General features: G+C 44.2%; 2 protein-coding genes across 4 annotated transcripts; one reads left to right on the plus strand and one right to left on the minus strand.

The window, feature by feature from the left end:
• Positions 1-5819: 5819 nt before the first annotated feature.
• On the minus strand, positions 5820-12020 carry SDG37 (SET domain group 37). The gene is made up of 14 exons (XM_048713326.2): positions 11830-12020; positions 11480-11625; positions 11208-11342; positions 11039-11093; positions 10836-10954; positions 8957-9045; positions 8778-8859; positions 8557-8655; positions 8245-8323; positions 8016-8135; positions 7815-7921; positions 7603-7672; positions 6733-6796; positions 5820-6219 (listed from the first exon to the last, which is right to left on the minus strand). The coding sequence occupies exons 1-14, from the start codon at positions 11993-11995 to the stop codon at positions 6048-6050; spliced, it is 1503 nt and encodes a 500-aa protein (XP_048569283.2). The 5' UTR covers positions 11996-12020; the 3' UTR covers positions 5820-6047.
• Positions 12021-12231: 211 nt separating this feature from the next.
• Positions 12232-18228, plus strand: PPK1 (putative protein kinase 1). 3 transcript variants are annotated; one of them, XM_048713323.2, is made up of 6 exons: positions 12232-12686; positions 13520-13951; positions 14036-14883; positions 15341-15532; positions 16612-16773; positions 16918-18228. In XM_048713323.2, the coding sequence occupies exons 1-6, from the start codon at positions 12479-12481 to the stop codon at positions 17413-17415; spliced, it is 2340 nt and encodes a 779-aa protein (XP_048569280.2). In that variant the 5' UTR covers positions 12232-12478; the 3' UTR covers positions 17416-18228. The 3 variants fall into 3 exon arrangements, with proteins under 3 accessions (XP_048569280.2, XP_048569281.2, XP_048569282.2); XM_048713324.2 differs by having other exon boundaries at positions 14111-14883; XM_048713325.2 differs by having other exon boundaries at positions 14114-14883.
• Positions 18229-19412: the final 1184 nt, after the last annotated feature.

Below are 19412 nucleotides of genomic sequence, written 5' to 3' on the forward strand. Positions count from 1 at the left end.
CCCCCCCCCCCTTGTCCCAAATATCAATAACAGCTATTGGTTGAAGTGGCACGAGCGTGCGCAGACTAGCGTGTCATCGTGAGCTCTAAGAGCATTTCCAGCCGTTGGCCTCCCAGGGGGTGCCTAAAATCGCCGCCTGGAAGTGAGCCGGCGCAAAAATTGGGCCTGGGGCGAGTTGGTCCCCAGCCGCCGGCCCCAGGGCCGCCCCCAGGCGCGTTTGAAAATAAAATTTGTTTAGCAAAGTTCGGCACAGTTCGACGAAACACGATAAATTTCGGTAAACTTGGGCATATATTAGACATGTTCGCCGGTTTTCATTATATAAGAAAATAGATAACTAATAAACTAAAAGAGAAACTGGCTGAACGCCGAGTAGTCGCTGTCGTCGCCGCCATCGTCGCCGCCGCCGTCGGACTTCTCCTCCTTGACGCGGCCGTCCCTGATAGAACGGGGGAACGGGCACTCCCGCGTCGCTGAGCCTCCACCCCGTCGGCCCGGCGCGCATGTCCGGCGGCGCCAGGATGTTCGCCTGGAACAGGAGCCAGGACTCCTGTTCGCGCAGCGAACGGCGGCCGAAGCCATTGGCTGCCGCCTCGTCTCCAGGGAAACGCTCTGCCATGGCGACGGGCTCGGGAGAGGTAGAGAGGGAGAGGGAGGGGCTGGGCGGCAGCGATCGGGAGAGGTAAAGGGAGGGGCTGGGCGGCGGCGAGGGGCGGGGCTGGTGTGGGCACAGGCAAGTGAGGCCGCCGGCTATATAGCCGCGCCGCGCCCGTGTGAACGCGTGCGAGGGAGGGGAGGCGTCGGCGCGCCGCCCGTGAGGAATCAATGGCAAGGCTGACCGGCGGTAGCCTTGCCATTGATTCCCCGCGGGAACCGAGGCCGTTGGGGAAAGACGAGGCGCCGTGTCGCTGACGCGGCTGGCCCGCGGCTTTGTCGCGCCAAAACAGCTCGCCCCGGCGCACCCCAGCGCGCCGGGTTCGGCCTGGGTCCGCCGGCGCTGTTTTCGGCCCAGCCCGGCGAAAATCAGGCTTCTGGGGGGGGGGGGGGCGACTGGGCCGTTTTTTCGGCGCCGGCGCGAGAAAATCGCCTGAGGACCTTCCTGAGGGCGCGGCTGGAGATGCTCTAATCCTGTACTGCGCACTGCATCAATATTGTTTTTGTCGCCTGAAGAAAAAAGACAAGTAAGAAAATGACGCGAAAATAAAATGTGCTATAGCACACCCTTGCCCTTTATTACATTTTAGCTTACAGAGAGGTAGGGGCGGAGCTCTGTAGGGGTCGAACTAGGCCATGGCCTGCCCAGGAATTTGACGATTCTTTTACCTATGCTTTCCGCCCAGCACCCAGCCCACTTGGCGCATCCTCATGCAGATAGCGCACTGTGTTTCCTATTTGGCGCTTCAGGCGCCCGTTAGCATACATTTTGCAAACGGGCGCACACAGCCCCTCTGTGCTGGGCCGGTCCATCTCCCCTCTGTTATTTGTGTTTTAACGCAAAAAAGTGCACTCGAGGAGAGAATCGAACCATCGACCTCCCACTTCGAGGGACACTGCACTAATCACCGCGCCACCCAACCCAATTAAGTTTTATCCTTTCTTATTTCTTATTTCTTATTTCCCTTTTCCATTTTATTTTTTTATTTTTTAATTTCCTTTTTCTTCTTCCTTACTCGATGAAAAAAATCGTGAACTTTTTTTCAAAACAATGAACTTTTTTCATTTTTCGATTAACTTTTTTGAACCTTTTTTAATTTCGATGAACTTTTGTTCAAAATCGATGAACTTATTTCAGTTTTGATGAACCTTTTTCAAATTCCATGAAGTTTTTTTCAAATTTGATGAACTTTTTTCAAATACGATGAACTATTTTCCATGAAGTTTGTGAATTTTTTTCAAATCCATGAATATTTTTGAATTCATGATTTTTTTCAGATTTTTCATTTTTCTATTTTTTTCAAAAGTCAACAGTGACCGGTCAAACCACGACCGGTGACTAAGCAACCAACAGCGAACGAGCAACGTGCGAGCGAACGAGTACCCGCGTTGAGCCGGCCCAAGCAATACAGGATGTGTAAATATTGATGTTTGAGCTTAGTCTATACAGCAGATAGCACATTTGAACTGACATAACTCAGATGTGTCCATGACGAAATGGGTGTGTGTGTGTGTGTGTGTGTCTGTTTGGTACTAAACTCCTATTCTTCTTCGCTGTTGAAGCTCAGTAAATGCGTTTGGATTGCAACTCCTAGAGTCTTTCCCCACATATTACATTGTTTCAGCAAGATGATTGATGAGGCAATCTCTATGTGACGGATTCAGTTACAGGCAAAAAGTCAAGCCACTGGATAGGAGAAATGCCCAAAGGAGAAACCACGATACTAATAATGCTACATCATTAAACTCAACACCTTACCCATGTTACATCAGACAGAGGCATGCTGTTTGTAGAGCGTGTTTATGCGGTCAGTTTAACCACCCCTGTCCCCATTGCCCTCCCTCGACGAAATCTCGATTTCAACCTCATCGTGACCACGGTTCCCTATATATTATCTTCAGGCATCGTTTGCAGGGTGCTAATGGGCTATCCTTGGTGCCCTATACCACTGTCCTGAGATTGACGATCCCTGTATGCCATCACGGTGAGTTGCATCTTCTCATGAAATTTGCTCAACATAAAACGATACTTCAGCCTTTGCTTTCTCCAGCTTACCAAATACAATCACCGTCCGGTATTAACTGTCGTTGAAATGAGTGTATCTACACATCTCAACGACAGTTAATTCCGGATGGAGGGAGTAGCTCTTTCATGAACTGGGATTGCGTGCCATGTGCTATCCGAAGTACATCTGCTGCCCTAGTTAACGATTTCAGAGCGTCATATGTGTACTCAAGCAACCTATGGCATGGAGGAGCTTTTAGTTAGCTCTGTTCAGCGGTACAAAGAAGGATCAGTCAGGAAAGATGAAAATAGAGAGCCATTGTTAGACAGAAGACAAAGAGAATTTTAATTAATATATGAAGGACCATCACAACATAAAACCTTGTGTAAAAATGTGCTACAGTTTCTGAAAAGGCATGTCCATATCCTAGCAATGCCAAAGTTAGTATCAACCAATTGCACAAATGATTAATAAACAAGGCATGTACTAGCAGGGAAAGCTTTTGAATATGATGAGAACTTTTGCCCTTGAAACGCTGCTGAATGGATGCATAGTCAATGTTAAATCTACTCTCTTTTTTCAATGGTCGTTTTCAGGAGGAAATCAAGCATGCCAATCAATGGGACAACCTTCGGCACCAATTAATCTAGGTACACAGAAAACCCTAAATTTATATACGTAATGCTCCTACCTTACTCATGCCATATGAAAAAAAGAGGTAGATTGATGTTATTGCCTTATGGATTGACTCCATATACAAATAGTTTTAGGTTCTTGTAATTTCTGGTAGAAGATTTAATATTTGCATACAATGTAAATAAACTTCAGAGCTGATATTTATCTGCTATATACACATTTGATCTACATAATATATTTGTTAGTAGTACAGTAAGTTAATTAAGAGCCCTGAGCCCTGATATCTAGATAGTAGAGACATCTATTAGCTAAGTAAAATGAACTTGTACTAATTTATAGACCGTGTGATGATCAAACTTAATCACTTCAGAATGACAAAAAATATAATTAAGTGATCAATCCTCTGGTACATTTCTTGCCTAGTCATAAGATACAAATATTGGTGTTTTTTTATCTGCACTATGAGAATTAGCTGATCAACCCTCTGATACATTTCTTGGCTAGTCATAAGATACAAACATCGAAAAGATCATTTTCATAAAAAAAAAAGGAATTAGTACAACATATATGTGATTATAGATAAAAATAATGATTATAGGATATATGTACCTCTAAATAAACAATTATAGGATACATGTGCTGCTGCTGCTCTTGTCTTTTCGTCGTTGTTTTAGGGTTTGTTATAGCTGTGCCCTTGGCAGAACCATGGCTACTTGTGTGCGGTGTGAACATTTGTCGAACCTTGTTGCTCTGCTGGTTTGCTTTATATATAAAGCGGGGCAAAAGCCTTTTTCGGTAAATAAACAATTATTGAAAATTTACAATTTGCGCGTGGAGGGGGAGGGGGGGGGGGGTATAGCCCCTTACACTACACCCTTGCCCTCTGTTACAATTTGCTCACGGAGGGGGATTACTCTTTTTCTTGATCGTGTTTTAATCGCAAATGCTATGGTGGCTACACAGGAATCCAGTTATCAACGTCGATATTTCAAGTTTGTTTTCATTTACAGCATAGTGTGGTGCTTTGTGTGGTGCACCGGACATGCCATCGCAGCAGCATTCCAGATCTAAAGGAATACATCTATCACGTAATCATTTCTTCCGTGTTTCCTATAAATTAGCCAAATTGGTTTCGCTGCCATAAAGAAAAAACTACAATAATTTCCACTCTATTTTGCTGAAAATGAGCTTAACAGCATTACTTTGATTCTTAATTTAATTTGAAACGCTGGTGAATAGGAGTGGATGCATAGTCAATGTTAAATCTACTCTCCTTTTTCAAGGGTCGTTTTCAGGAGGAAATCAAGCATGCCAACCAATGGGACGACCTTTGGCACCAATTAATCCAGGCAGTGGTGGAGCCAGGAAAGTATGATCAGGGGGGCCGAGTGATGGTAAAACATATTGGGGAGGGCCAAACCTTAGGAAAATGATCTTTTAGCAGCAAATAACCAGTAACCTCCTGTCTCCGTCACTGAATCCAGGTACAGAGAAAGCCCTAATTTTATATACGCAATGCTCCTACCTGATTCATGCCATATGAAAAAACAGGTAGATTGTTTTGGTTCTTGTTATTTCTGTTAGAAGATTTAATATTTGCATAAAAAATAAATAAACTTCAGAGCTGATATTTACCTGCTATACACATTTGATGTACATAATATATTTGTTACTAGTACAGTAAGTTAATTAAGAGCCCTGATATCCAGATAGTAGAGACATCTATTAGCTAAGTAAAAGCAACTTGTACTGATTCATAGACTGTGAGACGATCAAACTTAATCACTTCAGAATGATAATAAATATAATCAAGTGTTTGCGGGGCGGGCGGGGGGGAGGGGGGGGGATTGTTTTATCAGGTGTAACATTCACTGATGCTGCGAAAAATCTTCTTGCTGGATTTGTAGGGTTTCAAGAGGCTACAAGGGGAATTTTTTTTTTGAGTGTTGCTACACGTACGATGACATTCATCGGAAGTTGTGTACCATAAGACTGATCTGGGCTCATGGGCCACATCAGATTGAACCAGGCTTCTCTCTTGTCGTACAAAATCGGATGAGAAAAGATCGTATGTAAGGTAATTCCGAATTTGTTTGTGCTGAAGATGGTCCGAGTTCCATTGTAATAATACTAGCTAAATGCTAGTCTCTACCGCTACGAAGAATCAGGTGCCAACTATCCAAAATGTTCCTTTTTCCCATCCTGAGGCAACACAGGACGTGTAAATAGTAATGTTTGAGCTTAGCCCCTATAGCAGATAGCGCGGTTGAACCGACAAAAATCACATGTGTAGACGACGATGAAACGTATATTCATTTGCCGCTTGGTCATAATTCTTCTTCGCTGTTGAAGTTCAGTAAATGCATTTCGATTGCAACTCCTAGAGTCTTTCCCCCCATACTACTCCACCTTGTTTTAGCAAGATGATTGATGAGGCAATCTCCATGTGACGGATTTAGTTATGGTCTTATGGACAAAAAGTCAAGCTTCTGGATAGGAGAAATGCCCAAAGAAGAAACCACGGAACTAATAATGCTACATCATTAAACTCAACACATCATCAACGTTACATCAGACAAAGGCATGCTGTTTGTAGAGCGTGTCTATGCGATCCGTTTAACCACCCTTGTCCCCATCGCCCTCCCTCGACGAAACCTCAGATTTCAATCTCATCGTGACCACAGCATCCTCTGTATTATCTTCAGGCATGATCGACAATCCCTATTTGTCATCACGGTGAGTTGCGTCTTCTCATGAAATTTGCTCGTCTCCAGACGATAGCCTAAATGAAACTTCAGCCCTCGCCTCCTCCAGCTTACCAAATAGCTCTTTCATGAACTGGGATTGTGTGCCGTGTGTTATCCGAAGTACATCTGCTGCCCTAGTTAATGATTTCAGAGCGTCCTCCGTGTACTCAAGCAACCTATGGCATGGGGGAGCTTTTAGTTAGCACTGTTCAGCGGTGCAAAGAAGGAACAGTCAGGAAAGAAGAAAACAGAGAGCCAGTGTTAGACAGAAGACAAACATAGGGACTACTTGCGAATTTTAATTACTACTCCCTCCGTTCCTAAATATAAGCCCTTTTAGAGATTCCAATATGGACTACATATGTAGCAAAATGAGTGAATCTACACTCTAAAATACGTCTATATACATCCGTATGTAGTCCGTATTGAAATCTCTAAAAAGGCTTATATAGCAGCAAATAAAAAGGCTTATATTTAGAAGTGGGGGGAGTATATGAAAGACAATCACAACTTAAAACCTTGTGTCAAAATGTGCTATGGAAGGGCATGTCCATATCCTAACAGTGCCAAAGTTAGCATCAGATAATCGCACAAATGATTAACAGACAAGGCATATCCTGGCAGGGAAAGCTATCACATCATGGATGACACATGCATGGAAGTGTGTGGATAGGTAAAAGTATCCGTACCATTCGAGCTTTCCGCAAGTATAGAATTGCAGTCCGACCATTGGATGAAAAGGTGGGTAAACTCCTGATGAAAGTGCAACAGCATTAGCGAACATAGAGTTTTGCCATAAACAGTGAGCTAACATAAGGAAGAGCAATGAAAAATTGAGAAAACATTCTTTTCAATGAAAAGAAACAGCAGCTTTTATTGTATCGCTTGCAAATGTCCTTTCAAACTGTTAAGATCATATATAAACTTTTGCCCTTGCCCTTCCTTGCTGATATAATGTTCTACCAGCTACTATGTGGCCTGTGGGTTGTGGCAAAAAATATCAATGTTATCATGCTGCAGCAGTCCCGGCATTATAGATACTTATTGTACTGATCATGATCACTGCAGGGTTCTCACTTTTTGTTCACTGATAACTTTATCGCGCACTATTCAAGATGATATTTTTAGCAAGTGCTATCAATAAGTGTAGTTTTGGGATTTCAATGAAAAGAAGCATAATAGCAGGTTTCAACCTATGAATTGTTTCTTTACGAGACAAAAACAGATCATCCTAAGTTCACTCTTCACTGTATCTTTCTTTGTGGGTTAACCCTACAGGTTGCTGCCTATCAAACTTTAAGACAAAAAAAGAGAGGCCCAAAAAACAAGATCAAACAGGAATAGGGATAACAGATGGAATGCACTTCCTGGCATGAGACTGAGACAATTTTCTCACAAACATGCAAAGTTTTTCCTGAAGTTAACCTCGGACGTTAGAATATGATTTGATAGAATTCAAACCCTTTAATTCAGAACCACAATGGTGTAAAATATATATTATATAATTGTATAGCATAAGATATTCCCAGTTAAATACAATAGGATCAAGGTTGACTTACTTTCATAAACTGGAATAGTCATTCTGCAATACATCAATGCAGTCTGCCAATCTTGCAACTCCATATATATCTGCAGCAATGGTATGCCTGGTAAGATAGTAGACCTAGTGAAGTTGCATGGGTGAGTGGCAGTAGTTACTCATACAGTCATTCTAGTAAATGTGTTGTGCATCCTTAAATAGTTGTTTTTCCTACACAAGCTAGAAATATACCTTCAGGAGTGTTTCACGTGTGTGAAGCAAAGTGATCGAGAAAGAATGGTAATGCTGCTGTTCTAACTGCTCAATGATCTTGTACACTGAACCTGCTTCACTATTATCTATATTGCTTATTAAGGTAGCAAATTTTGTGAAATACAAAACATAAGCTTATTAGATATATTTATTTCAGAAAAAAATGATAGCGAAGGATACTTCCAGATGAAAGAAACGAAGAAGCTTTGTCAGACAACAGTAATATTTCACTTGACACCTTCTTTACCTCTTCTTCATCTCTAGAAATGCTACATTTCTGGCATGCATAAGCCTTCTTTCCTGGAGATGTTGAATAGAGATAGAATGTAAGATAAAGAACAATTGCTTATGGTTTAGTATTTTCTTTGTTGCATCTCTTCATTTATTATTTTCCTAATTTCCAACCAACCCGAGTCAGGCAGCAGAAAGCCATCACACTTTTGGTCCTTGCATCTGTATCCCTCCAGGAGAGCATCTTCCTCAGAATCCTGTAACATTGACGAAAATGTAACAGAGCTCTGACTTGAAATTTTGTAGCAAGGTACATATATATCATATATATGTCATGATTTTTTTTCTGTATTTTTCACATGTTATAAATGTGTTTGTTAGTGGCCTAGTACACTAGCAGAACCTCAAAGGTGCTAGTGCATATTATATGCCCCCGTCAGATGTTAATTTCCTGGGGAAAATAAAAAAGCGGGGAACCAGAATGGAAAACCTTAATACATCGGGTACATGTGCAGGTGAAGAAGTACTGCTTGAGATCATTGTGTCTCTTCAAAGTGGTTGCTGCAGTTTCGATGTAACTTATTGATACCTGACAAAGCATATTCATCCAACATTCTCCAGAATGAGAGGAAATGTAAAGAAAAAGAAAGCATAGCATGCATATTAACAAATGAATGACGAAGGCAGAAGACCAAAAAATAGATTCCTTACCTCAGTATTGCTACTCAAGGGTTGCAACGCGCGTACATATGCAGTCCGACCCTCAAATAGCAAAACTGCATTTGGTACACAACTTTATACCAAAAAAGGGTAAATACAAATACAATGATTTAACAAATGATCAAATCTGAGAGAAATGCTAAACAGGTGAACAAAAGCTCAGATACTACCTGTGGTTAATAATTGATATAGCAGGAAACAGTCCAGTCCCAAGGGGCCTCAGTTCAGGATCACATATGGTATGAGCATTGCAGGCGAACTGCACACATGTAGAAGACAATAAACCAATCACACTTATTTCATAAATAAGTTATGTATCATAAGGTATCATGTGGTGCTACCACTACCACCGGCACGACAAGGCTAGAGCTCCGACAGTAAGTTGATCAGTTACTGTCGGTAGGGACAGGAAACAAAACTGCAGGTGATGGGAAAGCCAGGTGGATGTTGCAGGCCGACATAGAGCTATCTTTTATTTGCTTCCTTCCAAGTTAATATATTTACTTCCAGTTACATTTGAGGTTTGATTATATCACTTTGTTAGGGCCAGTCTTTAAAAGGACTTGGGCACAGTTTTATTATCAAGCAAGAAATAATTAACAAGAAAAGGGAGATTTGTCTCCGAACCCAGCCCTTCCCACAGTTGCACACCTGTACTTGGGTCGGCTGCACTGCAATCACGGCACTGCCCAAGCCCAGGGGGTTGGGTCTAAGGCTTCCAATTACAGCTAAGATCTCAAGCACGTGACAATACACAATGCCAACTTCTGTTTACACAAAGGACTAGAATTACAGAAAATGACTATGCTCTAAAACAAACTCCAATCATTCAAGGGGAAGATGCCCCTCAGTGTCCTTATAATAAAGAAGAGTCAGGCACCTAGAAATGCGACAACGAAAGGTCGGAGTCCACACCTTGTGAGGCATAGCTACCATCCGAGCATTCACTCGATCTCAACATGGCCATGGTCTAGGCGGAGACACACTTTAATTTAGTGCTTTGCTATCAGAACATTGGGCATTACCTTAGAAAAAGTATGTGCAATTTCCTTCAGATCAAGTTCAAAATATTGAGTGTTTGATGCCCTTGTGTTTCTATACTCTTCATTGGAAAATGATCCAAACTATTGATAGCAATGACCGAAGAACACAGCAAATTGTATAACTGGGGTAGAATAAGTATTACGACAACATGAGAGAGGTGTTTTAGCTCCCAGGTCCCCTGTGTCCAATTTTTTTTTTTTAAAAATCATATTTCAAAGTTTCATAAAAAATTGAAAACAATTCCACGTGTACCTATAGATGTGTTCTACATGATGTAAAAAAACGATAATAACTGTTTTCATTTGTGGGGTGCAGAAACAACAAATATGTGGATCTATAATACCGAACAGCGTCTATTATAGATCCACATACATTTCTTTTTTTGTGTAGCCCTTAAATAAACATATTATCAAATTTTACAGGTTAGTAAGAATGTATATGTACTTGCGTAAAGAACTACATTTTTTTTAACTGTAAAGTGTGCTTTTCGATTTACAAAAAGGGCTCATTTCACAATATTTGGAGAACACACGTCTTTTCTCCAGTAGCATGCTGGTTTATCTACACAGGAAGTATATAGACCTGATTTTACTCTACTCAAACAAGACCATATGAGTCCTTGGTTACTTGAGATATCAGGAAATTAGGACTTAACAAGGGAGGAAAAGGCGGGGCAGAGGTGCTAGCTTGGCTAAGATAGAAAGTTTTGATGTGCATGTAGATTTGGTTCTAGTGCCACCACCCTTTTCGAGATCTGTCAGGATTAGCAAGTTCTAGGACATCTCTGAGGGGTTCAGACCAAACACTCGATCTCAACGTTCAGAAATTAAAAAGCTATCAGAGTAGAGAAACACAAAGGCATCAAACACTCACAATAACACCTGAAACCAGCTGTTTTCATCAGCATAATGCATCGCATAATTAATTTGAATCTCTGTCTACCATAGCAGTTAAAACATTTAAGATCCTAAGGACAAAAACATATTATGGGCAATTGGGCATTACCTTAGAAAAAGTATGTGCAATTTCCTTAAGATCAAGTTCAATTGAAGGGAGAATCAGCTGCACAAGATTGGCCATCTGAGCATAGAGGACCAATTGATTATCATCAACCTTCGAGATGTCTATTCATGCGAAGTCAATCCAACACTCACAAAGCATAATCTTTATAATTTATCATGAATCAATGTGTCAAGTGGGCAGGATACGGGACTCCAACGCATCCACTAGATCGTAGTTATCTGTTGCTGAAGATGGAATGGCCTGGAAATACAAGTAGTATCAAGCTAACAGGATGCAGCTAACACTGATGCACTGAAAATACAGAGGTACTGTACAGAAAGTTTTTGTCAGGAATAGACCAAACCAGCCCAATACCTTCTCGCTTTGCAGTTTTCTTCTTAGTATAAGCTTCACCATCAAACGGATTGTAGGAGTAAGCATCTTCTTCCTTTCCTCTGTCAGCGCTGAGATGGCTTGACACTCAAGTTGATGCAGCTTCCATTCTTCTTTCTGCGTAACAAAATTTCACTGAAAGAAGTGACATCACTGAACGCATAACAATCAGTACAAAGAATATTTACGCATGGCCACAGAAGTATGTATCTGTCCATCAACAACGTGAAACAATTGAAGGGCAGAGTCAGCACCTGGCACACGCTCCCACAGTACCAAGCTACTCGACAAACCGAGCACTTCCTCAGGTTGCCGGAGGCGAAGCAGTGGTCGCAGCTCGATCCAACCGAAATCCTGTTGGGCGTAGAAGCATAGGGTTCTTGGCAAATAATGACCTCCCCTGCAAAACCGCCGGAGAATCCCACCACATGAGCTTGATTATACATAAACCAGCGGGCCAAGCTCGACTCAAGGACCAGTATCATCCATCCCGGCAACAACTACGTGTGCCATTCATCTGGGCATTTCACCGAGCGGTTCGCGGGCAGGTCAGCGTATAGGGGCAAAGAACGGCTGCGACCGAGGGAAGGGAGGGCGGGGTTACCGGGGAAGAAGCTGCGGGAGGCGACGAGGCCGCGGCCCTTCCCTGGAACGGAGGCGACGGCGAGGCCGCGGCCGGCGAGCTCGCGCTGCAGCTGCTCCGCCCACGCCGCCATCCCTTGCCGCGGGGACGCTCCGCCGCTTGCTTCACCGGACGCTTGAGAAATCATCAGAGCAGAAACAGTTGAGCCCCACCGCGCTGGAAGTAGTGAGGCCGACTTAACCGGGCCAGACGGGCTACCTGACTGATTAAAGCCCATACCGAGTACTAAAACTGGGCTTCGGCCAGGAGGCCCTGCTAGCCCAACCAGCACGGCGGCGGCATTTGTGGCAAAAAAAAAAAGGTTTTGCTCCGTCGTCCTGCTCGCTCGGCTTCCATTTCAAAATTTGGGGGCTCCGTCGCCATTCCCTCCTGCCCCACCCCCACCCCCCACCCCTCCGATTCGCTCCGGCTCCCCGTCCCACGGCCGCCGCCGCGCCCGCGCCGCACCACCGCGCGCGTACAGCGCCGGGAATCCGCCGGCTCCGAGCGTCCCCCTCCGCGACCCCCGGAGCGGCCGCCTCGAGCTCCGGAACCCTAGGGCCTCTCCCCCACCCGGTCCGCCTCTCCGGCGAGATGCCGCTGGGCCCCACCGCCTGCCCCGACGCAGCCGATGGAGAGGAGGGGTAACTTCCTCCGCCCCCCGGCCCCCGACGACGCCGCGGCCGCCGGCAGGAGCAACACGTTCCCCGCCGCCGGGGACACGGGCCACACCAACCTCACCTCCTCCTCGGGCTCCTCCTCCTCCTCCACCGTCACGGGCGACCCTCTCGACTTCCTGGGCCAGATCCATGCGGCCTGCAAGCGCCAGAGGCCTCTCGGTGAGCTCAGCCACACCCTAGGCCTAAGCGTTGCTGCTTCCATCTAGGGTTATGCATCTAGTTCAACGTTTGTCACCTGCAAATCGAACCAAGTTAACACGCAGTAGCTTCAGGACACGGGAAATGAACCTGCAAGTAGATCCTGACTGTTAGTGCTAGCTCTACTTTTGTTTGCGGATGGTGAGCTGTGATGTGCTTATTTTGTAAGGCTATGTCAAAAAGACGTTCTAGAAAGTCTATCAATCGGTGTGGCAAATTAGATTGAAGCGAGATATTGTTTGTTATCCGAGGGTTGTAATATCACATTTCCTCTCAGTTGCTCCGCAATGCAATTGTATATTCACTGCAGCTTGATTCAGGAAAAAATGGTTTTAAAGTTTCAGACTTGAGCTCAGTTTTAAAATCCTAGAAATTAGTTTGATGTTTTTTTTTTTGCAAAATTCCTATGCGGTTTGTATCTCAGATTTCCGTCTATATGGAATCTAGACCTTTTCTTCTCATGGATTATATTCATTTAGATTCTGTCTATACGGAAGCTAGACTTTTCTTTAGATAGATTCCGTCTATACAGAGTCTAGACCTTTTCTTCACATACTAGAAAATATTTGGAATAAATGAAATATTGTAATGTTATATGTGGAATTTTAACATAAAGCTGAGTTATCGTCCTGGTAAAAAAACATTTTTGTGGTAGGCCCTGTTCCCGGTAAGAATTACAGTTAAATTGTCTTTCCGATTCTATTCCCTGTCCCTGCTACAGAGAAAGATGCTCGTTTACAACCGAATTTGTCTAAAATGCGTTGTCATCTTGTTTTAACTTGAACTTGCCTCAGGTACAACACAGCGTGCAACTCGTATCCTGTTGCCTCGAGGTGAGGGGCCGGCGAAAGCTGGTACCAGCCCTTCTGTTAGAGAGAGTTCTGGAGGAATGGCTATGCAGAAGCAGAGAGGCGTGCTGGCGGCCTCCAGGTTGCAAAAGGTGTCACCTGATCAAAAGGATGTTAACGCTGGTGCAGGAGTACTGGCATCAAATCAAAACGACATGTTGACTACACCTTCCATGTTGAGTACTATCACAGATGGCCATAATCAGATTGCTGGTCAAAACGACCAGCAGAAGAATGAAATGGATGTGTTTGTGGACAGGAATAAGTCGTCGTTAGATGTTTCTTCATCTCGGATCACATCTCGAAATGCATCAGTGGCCGTCGGTTTCAAGAAAGATCAGTTTTATTCAGTTGGCGATTCACACTTAACTTCTCAGGGTAAGATTCCTTTTTTGACTCTGGCTATTTTGTAAAGTTAAATGCAGACCTGTTTCTGTATTTAGTTACCGGTTTACATTGCAGGTGAGAATGTAGGAGTAACCACTGACAGTAGAATGGACAGTATGTTGTCTTATCTGCATTCTGTTTCATTGTCAGCAGGAGATAATTATCATGTGGCTCAAGCAGCACATGATCAAGGCGGGAAACATCAGAAGCTTGAGCTAGCTGGTGCACCAGTTGAGATGGATGTCAAGTATGATGCAGCAAATTTGCCTCAAAAAGGGACTGAAGAAGCTTGTAATCAGAATCATGGAGAGCCAATGACCCGTTGCTCTGTCGTTGGTTCTTCTGTTACTGCTGTATCACTACATTCAGGGCAAAATACACGAGTTCCTCAGAGTAGCCGATATGCTTCGCCAATGCAGATGCCTGAATGTACAGTGGAATCATCTGCAGCTATACCAGGTAGTGTCCCTCCCAAACAGCAAGAAGCTGCAATGCCATCAAGTGTTGGTGATTGGAATCCTAAAAACCATCAGGTTCCTAATACAACGGACAAAGCTGCCCCTGGCAATGGAGGTTTGCCATCCCAAGGCCAAGGGTTATCTGCTAATGAACAATCTACGTCTGCCAAGGATGGGGGTACTTCGCAAGCAAACAGGGATCAGAAGGAGCGCCGAAAAAAGGGTTATGATCCTGAACATTTCTTTAAGGTGAACGGGAAACTTTATCAGAAACTTGGTAAAATAGGTTCTGGTGGCAGCAGTGAAGTTCACAAAGTTATATCAATGGAACGTGCAATATACGCCCTGAAAAAGATAAAGCTTAAAGGTCGTGACTACCCGACGGCATATGGCTTTTGCCAAGAAATCGGTTACCTAAATAAGCTGAAAGGAAAGAGTAACATCATACAGCTAATTGATTACGAGGTACTGGTATTAACCTTATCTCTACTAGTTTTGGGCTGCATATAACTTGATACTTGTACACAGCATCTCTATTGAGTTATCGGACTCATTTTCTGTGTTCTCGGAGTATTTTATTAAATGCAGAGGGATGCTATGATATTTTAGTTTATTTATTATGCCGTACAGAAAATTAACTTCTATTGTCTTTGAACTCGAAGCTTCTTGTTCCCTCTGCTCCTTGTATTGTCTAGAACTTCTCTCGTAACTTTTGCCCTTCAGGTGAATGCATAACAAAATCATGTCGTTTGAAATTTCCATTGCTTGATATTTTTAAACTTCACTGCCAGGGGTTAATGTTCACGCATTCTATATTAGTTTACAGAGGGAGTAGTATTTAGCAGCAGCACTGTGCACAGGATACTTTCACTGTATATTGGAAATATTATCTAATCTGCCTAAGGCTTTTGGCATGTACCAGGTCACTGATAAAAATTTACTTAAAGAAGGCCCTATCTCACCTCGGGATGGAAAAATTAAGGATGATCAATACATTTACATGGTCCTTGAGTTTGGCGAAATTGATTTAGCACATATGGTTGCTCAGAAGTGGAAGGAGAGGAACAACTCAAATATGAAAATAGATGAAAATTGGCTGCGGTTTTATTGGCAGGTAACCTTTATTTAATTCGATTTAAGTAATAGCATAAGGCTTGAGTAGAGGACAATTAGCTTAACTATGAACTAGAATGTAGGTGGATACCTTTGATGCAAGCTTTTCTTCCCAATCTTCAAATCAACATTAAAAAGTTGTTGCAGTTTACTCGGTGAACCAAATCTTGTTAACTTATTTTAGAGTATTTTATCAATTTATCTCAGAAATATTGTTCCAGTTTTTTAATTGCATTGCCTCTTCCCAACTGCTACACAATTTTCCATTGTTCATTTGTATGTGTCCTGCTTAGGTTAATGTTCACACATTCTATTGAGTTACTGTGCTTTTAAAGTTTGTACTAAGCCCCAATACATCTTATGTGCAATGTAGGTTAATATTTTATACTGATAGAGCTGGAAGTAATGTAGTCGACTATGATATACTTCCTCCTTCCCATATTATTAGGCGTATTAGTATTAGCACGAAGATTAGCGCACCAATTAATCGCTAGTTGAACCATCGTAGAGGGAGGCAATCACGGCTCAGGAAAAAAGGAAGGATGCATGCACGATCTCTTTTGACTACCTCCATGAAATTAGCGATCCTCAATAACTACTCAAGAGAGGAGATTGGCTGCATTTGCCTTACATATTGGGATTGCATGAAAATCTAATGCGCCTAACAAAATGGGAAGGAGGGAGTATTGCGTAATATTGGCATGTGCAAAATTTTAAGCATGCATGTGTTTATTTGGCTCTGTTAAACATATACTTGCTCCGTCCCAACATGTAATGTGTAGTGATTCATTGAGACAAGGCTTTGACCAATAATTAATTGATTAGTGTGTGGTTGTGTGTGTGATATATAGAAATGCAATCATTTCTAATAACATCAATTTTATGTCACATAAACCACATGTCTTTGTTGGCCCAAACCTTCTCCTAATTAATCAAAATACTCCTTGCATTTTGGGGACGTCGGTTGCTAGAACCTGTGCCTGCATTATTAATGATGAATATTTTCAGATAAGTGGTTATTTCATTCTGAATTTCAAAAATCCTAGCGCCTTCTCAAATTTACCTTGTTTTGTGATTCAGCAAATGCTTGAAGCAGTCAATACAATACATGAGGAACGGATAGTGCATTCCGATCTGAAGCCTGCAAATTTTATGCTTGTGAAGGGATCACTGAAGCTAATAGACTTTGGCATTGCCAAAGCTATAATGAATGATACGACAAACATTCAGCGTGATTCTCAGGTACCATGGGATGCAACTTGCTTTTGCTCGTTTATTTCTGCCATTGCATATACTTGTTGTATTACTAAGAATATTACTGACCAATCACATCAAGTTTTGTTGTATCTGGCATGCTAATCTTTGATCTCTCCCTGTAAAGCGCAGGTAGGAACACTTAACTACATGTCACCTGAAGCATTGCTATGTAATGAGCAAGATTCAAGTGGTAACGTTTTCAAGTGTGGTCGGCCAACTGATATCTGGTCTCTTGGATGTATTCTTTATCAGATGGTGTATGGTAAGACACCATTTGCAGACTACACGACTTTCTGGACCAAATTCAAAGCTGTTACCGATAGGAACCACAAGATCAGTTATGAACCGGTCGACAACCCATGGCTTATTGACCTCATGCAAAGGTGCCTGGCCTGGGACCGAGACGAACGGTGGAGAATACCTCAGTTGCTTCAGCACCCGTTTCTTGTCCCTCTCGTGCCACGGGATTTGCCTCCCATCAACCCTGATCCTGATCCGTGCAGCATGCTGATGGACCAGCTCAGACCACACTGGGACAATCCCGAGGTTGCCAGACTTTGCTCCGAGCTTCGAGACGTGATTGCAAAGTGTGAGGAGGATCAAAGCAGTCAAAGCACTAGAACGTAACACAGCATAGCGTTGACGGCATGTCGAGGTGTGGCGCCCATGTTACAGCTCAGCGTGCGCCATCTTCTCCTTGAGATCAAACATCAATTCCAACGGTTCGATAGACAGCTACTGAGGCACTGCAGGTTGCCAGACTTTGCTCCGAGCTTCGAGACGTGATTGCAAAGTGTGCGGAGGATCAAAGCAGTCAAAGCACTAGAACGTAACACAGCATAGCGTTGACGGCATGTCGAGGTGTGGCGCCCATGTTACAGCTCAGCGTGCGCCATCTTCTCCTTGAGATCAAACATCAATTCCAACGGTTCGATAGACAGCTACTGAGGCACTGCAGGTGTTGGACAAGATTCGCGGCTGACCGTCACCGATTTTTATGGCTCATTGTGTTGTCACGGAAGTTCAGCACTTCATTGAGGAATTCCATGTATGTGTCGTGCTGAGGTCGTCGTTGGTGTATGTATGCCCTCCTCTTCGGCTTATTTTGTTTGTTCCTAGAACAACCGGTAATCGGGCTGACCGTTTGTGACACGAGGTTTCCTTGGTAGGATTCTTCTTCCTGTTAGATGAGGAACTAGGCAGGTGGTGCTTTAGTCTCCCTTTTGTCTGTTTGTTCCTGAATTTAGGTGACAGCGTCTGTTGTAATCTGTATGTAAATAGCACCTGCATGATGATGAGTTGGGGTCGCAGGGAGAGGGAGGCGTTGTTTTGGTAGTGGGGTGGGCATTCTTGGTGCCCGGGTGTTAGGAGGAAGTTGATGCAAACAATGCCATGGCAGGACTCACTGACTGATGTTAGAATTGAAGGTATTTAGCTGTATGTTGTTGGGTGCAGGAAGCATCTTCCCTAGCCGCGTTTGATGATGATCCGTCGGCGTTTGAGGTATTGTTGTGATCAAACCAACCGCAGGAGTCATCCCGCTGGTGCTGGTTGTGGCTTGTGGGCACAGTTCTCTTGTCTGTGCTCCAATATGGGTTGATTATTATGTTTTGTGCTAGTACGTACACGAGTGAACCCATCGCACGAGCCCACAGCACCTTATGGACTGTCCAAGCACGATTTTTTAGACGGACGAGCCCCATCTGGTGGAAAGAGTTGGTGCTTTCCACTTTGCAGATGCAGATGCAGATGCAGCAGCACATGCATTATCTTTTGTAGTAATCCAAGTGCAAGGGCACATGAACGAATAATGCTATCTATGCTCAGGTACATACGTCCGCTTCTCTCCCCCTCGGTGCAGTGGCCAGCAAGCCGTGACCCATATCACGGTCATGGCTGCGCTGCTCAGCTCTCCCCTCTGTGGCTCTGTGTTCGCCATTACTCGCCTAGTACCACACAAGCGGCGTACGCAGGAGGCGATGGTCAGGGAGCCCCGGGAGACGGGCCGGCCACGCGTATGCCGAGTGGTCCACCACCGAAAACGCACTCGCTCGGTTTGCTGCGTCCGCTGTCGCGCCAAAATGTGCACGTCAGGCCAACTCCAGCGCGTGACCCATCCTGTGGGTGCGTTCGTCTGGTGCAGAACGGATAAACCAGACGGCCCAGCGCGTGAGCGCGAACAGATCTTTGTTCGTTTTCTGTCCGCTTTCGAACCATCCCGGCTCAAGTTTGCGTCGTTTTGGGGGTGAAATGGACAGCGCGCGGACGGGCCGGACGTACACTCTTGTCCTCCACTGGCCCGCTCGTCGGTGCCACAAAGCAAACCCCCCGCGCCCCAATTGGCGCCATTTTCCCTCAAACCCTCCCAGGCCCCCCCCCCCCCACCTACCCTCCCCCGTTCATGGCCGACGCCCAGCCGAATTCCGCGCGGCCTGGCCGTCGACCCGCCCGGAAAGGTGAAGAAGAAGAAGGCCAAGGGTGCAAGGAAGCCACGGTCGGAATGCACGTCGGAGGAGCTCGCCAAGTTGGACGCGGAATCGGCGAAGAGGAGAAACCAGAGGGCGGCCGTCAAGGGCAAGACCGCCGCGGCCAAGTTCGCTGCCGAGCGCGATGTGATGGAGGCC

This window comes from Triticum urartu, chromosome 4A (genome assembly GCF_056163025.1).
Source record: "Triticum urartu cultivar PI428250 chromosome 4A, HENAU_Tu73, whole genome shotgun sequence".
NCBI lineage: Eukaryota > Viridiplantae > Streptophyta > Magnoliopsida > Poales > Poaceae > Triticum > Triticum urartu.